The sequence below is a fragment of the Carassius carassius genome, chromosome 20, assembly GCF_963082965.1.
Source record: "Carassius carassius chromosome 20, fCarCar2.1, whole genome shotgun sequence".
In the NCBI taxonomy this organism is placed as follows: Eukaryota; Metazoa; Chordata; class Actinopteri; order Cypriniformes; family Cyprinidae; genus Carassius; species Carassius carassius.
In genome coordinates, this window is record NC_081774.1 from 26,057,684 (window position 1) to 26,066,792 (window position 9,109).

Consider the following 9,109-nt stretch of genomic DNA (forward strand, 5'->3'; position numbering starts at 1 on the left):
TACTGAATTTGGGATTTTCCTTAGTTGTCAGATATAATCATCAAAATTAAAAGAAATAAACATTTGAAATATATCAGTCTGTGTGTAATGAATGAATAATATACAAGTTTCACTTTTTGAATGGAATTAGTCAAATAAATCAACTTTTTGATGATATTCTAATTATATGACCAGAACCTGTATGCTAAGGTTTCATGTTGACATTAGCGATTTAGGATTCCTTGAAAAACGACTCATTTCAATGATTCAGAGTCGACATTTTCTTTTGAGGGACATATACACGGTGCACTTTCAGATGTAAAACTTTGCAGGATGTTTTCATTCACTTAGAGCTGTGTTACACACTGCATGAAAGGTAATTTTCAAACATTCATAATACTAGATTATAATTAAAACTATAAAGAACACACAATACAATAACGGGAATGTCAGAATAGTACAAACCTTGTTTGAGAGACCTTTTATAGGCAATGGTTCCCATATCCAATCATATTTCTCTAAACATTTGTTTTCATTGTTACCAGCACTATGCAATGAGCAGTTTAGACACATAACTAAAACTTGATTTATAAATCGATGTTTCACCTAATGGGCTGTCCGGACCCTTATAATTTACTGTACGTAGGCTTAATTGACCTTATCAAACGTGCTTGACTGACGAAAAAGCAGCAAGTCTATTCCCTGCTGTGTATGCCACAAGAGGACAGCATCCACAAACCGGTTTTAATTTATCGACGCAAGCCGTTCTGGTTACGTGGCCAAAGTGACGTCGCCAAAGTTGACGTTTCACCAACATGGCGTCGCAGCAGAATGAAGTGGATGAGCTGTTCGATGTGAAAAACGCGTTTTATATTGGCAGCTATCAACACTGCATTAACGAATCCCAGAAAGTAAAGGTGAGTGTTATACAAAATAAATATTGTTCATGAGACGAAAACATTTCCTCAAGAGTTTTATGTTCTTGAGGATGTTTGTTAGCTAGCGGCTAATTCATTATAGCTTTTATGTACCACTTAACGTTACCTGTTTAAAGATTGAAATTAACAAGTGACAAACAACCACGTGTAACACTGTTTATATTTCTTTCAGACGACAAATCCAGAAAAGGATGTTGAGAAGAACATTTTCCTGTACAGAGCATACATTGCTCAGGTAAGTTAAGTTCATCAGTCTGTTGTGATGCTGCTGTTGTGTTGTTTTGATGTTGTTCGGAATAAACACTTATTAGAAACACAAATTTATATTGATTTGCATGTTATAGTATTATGTGACTGTCAGCTACAATGTCTTTTTTCCCACCTGTCATTAAAAATAACACGGCTGTTTCATCTTTAGAACAGCAAACACAGTAAACAATGTCTTTTTTTATATATAAAAAGTAGTTTGAGAAGTTCGGTTAGTGCTGGAAATTCATTATATAGGATCATAAATAATTAAGGATAGTCATTACTTAAGTGGTTAACTGATGATTTCTGTCTCAGAGGAAGTATGGTGTGGTACTGGATGACATAAAGCCCAGCTCCTCTGAGGAGCTTCAGGCTGTCAGGATGTTTGCAGAGTACATGTCCAATGAAGGCAAGAGGTTTGTGCAGTCTTTTTGTCTTTATTTCAGCAGACTGTAATTATATATAATTTAAAATTTAGAAACAGACAGTTTAGCTATTTTTCTGTGATTTAAAAACATTTCTCCGTGAAACCTGCAGAAGCCTTGGATTACGCGTTTATCTTAAGGCAAATCTTTTTTTTTTTAGGGATGCAATAGTGGCAGAACTGGACAAAAAGATGGCCAAGAGTGTTGATGTTTCCAACACCACCTTCCTGCTGATGGCTGCTTCAATCTACCTGCACGAGATGAACACAGATGCTGCATTGCGTACCCTGCACCAGGGAGACAGTCTGGAGTGGTGAGTTTCCGGAGTTGGCAGTTTCAAAAAATTTTGATTTAGGGTGTATTCACACCAGGAAATTCCGCTAGTTCACTTGCTTTGGTCCGGACCAAATACAATGTTGATTTTTTGTTTTGTTTTGTTTGGTGAGATTCGCTTTCACACTGTCCTTTTTGCAAGTAAACAAGAAACTGTAAAGAAAACCACATGTGTGCTTGAGTCATCCATTCATTGGTTCATCCATTCAACCGTACCAGAGTTTGTAGCAGACAGAGACCGCCTCTTCAGCTTGGTCCCAGTACGGTTGTTTGGTCCGGACCAGAGTGCGATTGCTGTTTTCACACCTGCCCTAAGCCTCAGCACCAAGGGGGAAACGAACTTGAGTTTGAGTCAATCAAACCAAACAAGACAGGTGTGAATACACCCTTAACAGGGCTCCAAACAAACAAATCGAGTAAGGAGCCATTGGCTCCTATAAGAAAAAAACTTAGGTGCCAAATGATTTTTTTAGGTGCCACAGAATAAAAATGTTTTATGCGTTTTATTTAAATTATTTATTTTACATTTTAACTTTTTAATCATACTGAAGTGTTTATGTCTCATCTTTTTTTGACTTTATCAGCATTTTAATCCAACTTGTAGATGACCTGGGAATGAAGGTTCACTTAAAGTGGGAGCTAAATGTCTTTTCCAACTTGAAACATACAGTCATGCGTTGTTTATTACACAAAATCTGTACCAATATCATGGACCATAAGCATCACTTGGCCCCTGAGTATAGTTTGGGGTCCTCCTCAATGCATCCTGTAAATGTTCTCATACTCTCTTAAAAATAAAGGTGCTTCATGATACCATAGAAGAACCTTTTTTTCCTGTCTAAATGGTTTCATAAAGAACCTTTAACATTTGAAGACTATAACAGATTATGAAAAGGTCAGAAAGAGATTGTTCTTTAAAGAGCCTTTGACTGAATGGTTCTTTGTGGAACCAAAATTGTTTTGTGAAGAACCTTTTAAGCTCCTTTATTTTCAAGAGGGTATGTCTTTCACACTTTCAGTCTGTTTTTCTTAATTAGTAAAATTAAATTTTATAGGAGTTGAATCATGTAGACAACAGGTTAAGTAAAAATATTAAAATTCAATAGCTCATAAATATAGCAAACTGCTCCTCTTTATAGTTATTTTCTAGCTGACTGATGAGCTTATGGACACCGAAAGGTTACTGAAGTTAATTTTACGTTGCAATGTTTACAAGCTTTACACGTTTTCCGCAGTTTGAAAGCGTTGTACTGTAGAATCTCTTATAAAATAGCCTACCGTTTGATGTTAATTCATGTTCATTATGTACTCTAGTAGTAAAGAGCAAGGTATGATAGGTTCACGTGCTGCTTGAACTGAGGCACTACTCGTGATCGCGCCTGCCGCATTAGGGGCCGTTCACATGTCCCGTCTTTTGCGCGCTCAAGTTCGTTATTTCAAATGTAGGCGCGCGGTATGCGTGCGTGCTCATAATGAAAGCGGCGCGCCTAGCGTTTTCCACGCGTTTTTAGGCGCGATATGTCAACGGCCCCTTAAAGAGCACCAAAACTGTATTTGTTTGCATTTTGTTATGAATTTGGAATAATTTTAAAGCTGATACTTTGTAAATTAAAAAGTAACAAAGCACAAAGCTTTTTGCGATTACTGGACGGCAAGTGCACTTCAAATAATGAAGTTCATGCATTAACAGAACACAGCATGGACTAAGATCTTGTTAAGAAGAAGCCTTATGATTATAAACGAGAACTGTTAACGATATTGCCAATATCCACACAGATGAGAGCTTTATCTGTTGTATTTTGTTCAAGATATGAACGAAAAAGACGCTGTTTTTCTGCACTTTCTCTTCAAGTCTCCATCATTTCTCTCTCTCGCGCGCGTTTATCAGGTGTGTGTCAGTGCTGCTGCGCGGCAGATGAGGACTGTTTAAAACTCTTTTTCCCACTAAAACTTCGATGCGTATTCTCTCAATGCGCGAACATAACAAAAGATGTGAATGCAAAACAATCAGGAAAAAAGGCATTAAATGCAATTTTTTAAGAGATAACATGTAAATACATAGGCCTAGTCGCCAGTGGCGACCTCAGCAAAAACGTCAGTCGCATTTTAATATTTATGGTCGCAAATGCGACCATTTTAGTCGCAGTTTGGAGCCCTGCTTAATCTAACACACAATTATAAATCCGTAAATTGACTTTTTCTATTTCTCTTATAGCATGGCCATGACGGTCCAGACACTTTTAAAGCTGGATAGAGTTGATATGGCAAGGTATTTCTTTAATTTATTCATTTGAATTATTATTTAGTTTTGTATGCATGCACAGTATAAATTATATATGCATATGTTTTTTCAAGAAATATATGTAAATGACAAAATATGTAGCTTAACTTATGATTTTTTTTACTTTGAGTTAATGACTTTATATATTATTAAATATATTATAGTCATGGATCTATTATGTTGCTCACTGTCTCCACAGAAAGGAATTAAAGAAGATGCAAGACCAAGATGAAGATGCCACTCTGACCCAGCTTGCTACTGCTTGGGTCAACCTTGCATTTGTGAGTGTTGAAGTAAATGTCGATGTTCCTCATCTAAAGGCTGTGAAACACCAAGTTGGTTGTTGGCCAGTGTCAGGCAATTGTTGAACATCTGTCAGCCCAGTTTTTGTGTGTGTTCTGCACTGTTTACACTTGTTGGGCCACCATCGGTGGCTTTTTGGTCAATTGAGCATATTGAAATGGAATCGTGGCCTTTGGATGTTAGAGATCACTCTTATTGGCTGTTCAGGTTAACCAAACAGTGCATGAGAGAAAATAAAGCAAAAGCCTCTTCTCGTTTTACCTCAGCATTCCAGTATGCAAATATTAACATAATGACATAACCATCGGTGATGTAAGCAACCGAAGACCAACTGTCCAACATGATTCATATCTGATGTAGTATGCAAGTGCTGCATTGTTAATGTTTGTATATCTTTTGACAACATAGCATTGTAAAAATGTTAGTAAATTTTTCACAGAATTTAATATTCTGGACAGGCCCTAAGTGCTAGTTGGCTCTTGACTGTTGTCTTTGTGGTGTGTTCGAATGCAGCTTTTTGGCCCAACATGGTTGGCTTTCATTGCATCTATTTCTCTGATTTCAGCTTGATGTGTCACAGCCTTTATTGTGACTGATTCATTACTGCATGTCTTTCTAAAGAAATTTTTTTGTTTTAGACTTTCGTCAAAATATAATAAATTGCTTTTCTTCTAAATGCATTTTTCTATGAAATCTCTGCATATGGCTACTTCAGTTTTTGCTGAATTCTATATTGTTTTTTTTTCATTCTTCTTCTGCCAACAGGGGGGAGAGAAATTGCAGGATGCGTTCTATATCTTCCAGGAAATGTCAGAAAAGTACTCGCCCACACTGCTGCTGCTGAACGGTCAGGCTGCAAGTCACATGGCTCATAATAAGTGGGATGAGGCTGAGTCAGTACTACAGGATGCTCTGGACAAAGTAAGAACCTGGATTTCAGCACAGAAAATGTCAAGAAGTTTTGTCTTATTTGACAAGTGTAGACTTTTTGGTTGAATCCAAGGCCTTCAAGCGAAGCAAAAAACTCAAACTCAGATATATTGGAAATGCTATCCTGAGTCTAATCAGGGCGTAATTTTTTCTGCTTGTCTGTTGACCTATAAAAGGCAGCAATTGGTTGCCTTGCAAGGAAAATAAGCATTCGTGGCTGAAAACTGGAATTACTATTTTAATTGAAAGCAGAACTCATTAAGATGTGGTTTATATTGATTATTCAGTGAGCTGGCTTTGGTCCACTTTTAACTGCGGTGAAATGTCACAATCTGTCCTTTATCTTCTATAGGACAGCAGCCACCCGGAGACACTCATCAACCTCATTGTGTTGACACAGCATTTGGGCAAACCTCCTGAGGTGAACTTCATAAATATAAATGTTCTCCGCACAGTCAGCTACAGAAGTAGTGGGATGTTAAGATGTTAATATTAACACTATAATCTGCATGCTTCAGAGTGTATGCAAAAGCATTTTATACCCCCGAGGAAGCATTAGTTATGTAAAGGATTGCAGAGATGTTCAAAGTTTCTTTGTTTCTGTGCAGGTGACAAATCGATATTTGTCTCAACTGAAAGATGCACATAAGTCACATCCATTTATTAAAGAATATCTTGCTAAGGTAAGTTTGTTTAATGTGATACAGGACAGCTTGTTCTGTTTTCTTTTCTGACATGGCATTACTTGAGTAACTGTGAAAAAGTCAAGTACTAAGTTTAATTAAGACATTGTAAACTCAATTATGTTCCCACAGGAGAATGAATTCGACAGACTTGCCATGCAGTATGCCCCCAGTACCTGAAAGAACTACGCAGTTTTAATTTATGTCTCCTACAATACGCCACAGTACTATTTCTCCTCTTTACACCTTTTTAATGTCTTTAAACAAAGAATTCAACTGTTTGAGATTTTGTTTGCTCCGTCTTTTTTTGACATGTCCGAAAACTCTACAAGCATTCCTGTATGATGGTTAAATAAACATATTTATCATACATACTGTGGTGGTGTTGTGTTATTGAATGCTCATATCAGCCAGAGAACTTTAACCACATCATAGCCAATGTTGTTCCTTGCCAGGCAATGGGCAAACTAACTCAAATTCCCACCTTTAAAACACTCCACTACTGTCACCATAGGCTATTCTAGTGTCTTTAAGATGGCAGGGTTCCACTATGACATGTTGGCTGATTACATTCCTGCCTCTTTTCTCTTTTTTAAGAGTGAACCCTGCTTTATATACAAAAATGCATTCATGGGGCCTTTCAATGAAATCCATTTCAAACACTACAAATACAAAAATAAGTAATTTAGTAGCACAGAACTGGACTTGTAAGCATCTACACTTACTAGCACATACTGATATTGCAGATCTTTGTCCCTTTCTGAGTTGCGCTCAAAGGGAACAGCCAAAGGTTGAAATCTGACAATCTTTTAAAGTTTACATTGTCTTCAACTACTCTTGGCTCAATTTCTCACAGTCGAACGGCAGTGATTTTGAAGGATCATCGGCAATGAGAGCATTTAGCTGCTGGGAGAACATCGCAAGCTTTCCACCCTCATATGTTGGCCTTGCAATTCTACAAAAAGAAAGAGAGCCCTTATGAATGTATGCATACAAGAAGAATAGTAATGAAAATTACTTCAATACATATAATGTTATATGGTTATTCCATGAATAAAAATATTGTCACCTTTGCTGAAATTTCCTCATCCAGCATGTATTATTTGCCTCTGCCTCTGCCTCCCAGATTGTTTTCATCCATTGTTATTATCAACATCTGGCACACCGCAGAACTTACTAGCTGTATATTTTGATCACATCATTTGAAACAAGTGTGATCAATTTTGAGTTGTTTGTAAATGACAGCTGTATGGTAGCTGTGTTTTAGTGAGTGAGAATGTGTTTAGAGTTTTACCAAAAAAAAGTGCAAAGTGTATAACTAGCTAAAATACTTTTTCCAAAAGAATGATTTATTCGATGATTTTCTGTGTTTGAACATTTGGCTCAGAGAATGGGGTTTGGTGTTTTAGCAATTCAGAAAAAAAAAGCAAAGTGTGACCTTAATTGTAGAAAGAACAGAAAATGGGCATAGTGCTGACTCAGTGTGTACCAATAAAGAAAAATTATATATGTCTTTCTTTCTTTTTTTTAATCAAAGTTTCTGAAGAATAATAATTTATTTTATCAGGTAAGTCAAATCTGGTACCAAAAATAGCCTGCGAGTTGCCCAAAGATAATTTCCTTTGTTTTGCTGACATCTAAGACTTCTTGCATGCCTCATTCATCACCGATAAAATACAAACAATGGTGGTGTCATCAGTAAATGTGTTGATGCGGTTGCTGAAATGGAAATGCAGTCATAGGTGAATAGTGAGTGGCCTGATATAGAGCTGAGACAGCAGCTCTGCGTGATACAGGTGCTCTGAAAAAAATATCCTTTTAGGATTTGCTAAGGACAATGTTTTGTTTGCAGGTCAGTGACAACTTTTCTACCGAGGACATTATTTATCTCTGTTTATTTGTAGTTATTATATGTTAATGGATATGAATGCAAATTGGGGTCCAGACATCTGAGACCTGAACACGGCTTGATTCATTAAAGAGAGTGACCGATATGAACTATGAAGACCAAGTCAAAGATGAAGTTCAAACTGACAGCAAATTGTTTTTCATTTTGTTTTGTTTTGCTTCCATTGTTCTGAGATACCCTGATCTCACATAAGAATGACAGCAAATCAACTCCACTCCCCACCAAAACAGAATTATTTTAATTTTGTGCATTTAACATTTTCATCTTTTCCCTTCAGGTTTATTAACAATGACTATACAAAATAAGAAAAGCTGATTTAACTTTTAACTTGCAACTTACTTTTTCGACTTCATTGTCACAGTTTAACATTAACAGAGTAACAGTAATTAAACAAAGATGCAGTCTCAGGGTTACTAAAGTAATAATATGTAAATAAATAAATACATTCAATTAATAAAATAATAAATCTATATATAAGCAGCCCATGTTTTAAAGCAATATCAGTTTAATACAAGTTGAGGTTAATCAGCATTTGTGGCATAACGTTGATTTCTGCAAAAAAAAAAGAAGAAGAAGAAAAAAATAATTTGACCTATAATAATATATATATTTAATGAAACTCAATTTCAAATTTTTTAATTAATAAACGTAATGCATGTAATACCTATTTAAAACAGTAAAAGAATTCCTGTCACACAATCCAAAATAATTTCATAAACACTGAAGTATAACAATTTAAAGGGGGTCATATGATGTTGCTAAAAAGAACATTATTTTGTATATTTGATGTAATAAAATGTGTTTATGCGGTTTAAAGGGTTAGTTCATCGAAAAATCATAATTATGTTATTAATAACTCACCCTCATGTCGTTCCAAACCCGTGAGACCTCCGTTTATCTTTGGAACACTGTTTAAGATATTTTAGATTAAGTCCGAGAGCTCTCAGTCCCTCCATTGAAACTGTGTGCACAGTATACTGTCCATGTCCAGAAAGGTAAGAAAAACATCATCAAAGTAGTCCATGTGACATCAGAGGGTCAGTTAGAATTTTTTGAAGCATCGAAAATACATTTTGGTA

The 9,109-nt window shown here is 36.1% G+C and overlaps 1 protein-coding gene across 1 annotated transcript; it reads left to right on the top strand.

Moving 5' to 3' along the window:
• Positions 1-744: 744 nt before the first annotated feature.
• Positions 745-6,491, top strand: LOC132096746 (coatomer subunit epsilon-like). Its single transcript, XM_059502332.1, has 10 exons — positions 745-896; positions 1,090-1,152; positions 1,482-1,582; positions 1,752-1,904; positions 4,140-4,193; positions 4,405-4,486; positions 5,274-5,429; positions 5,791-5,859; positions 6,047-6,121; positions 6,254-6,491. The coding sequence occupies exons 1-10, from the start codon at positions 795-797 to the stop codon at positions 6,299-6,301; spliced, it is 903 nt and encodes a 300-aa protein (XP_059358315.1). The 5' UTR covers positions 745-794; the 3' UTR covers positions 6,302-6,491.
• Positions 6,492-9,109: the final 2,618 nt, after the last annotated feature.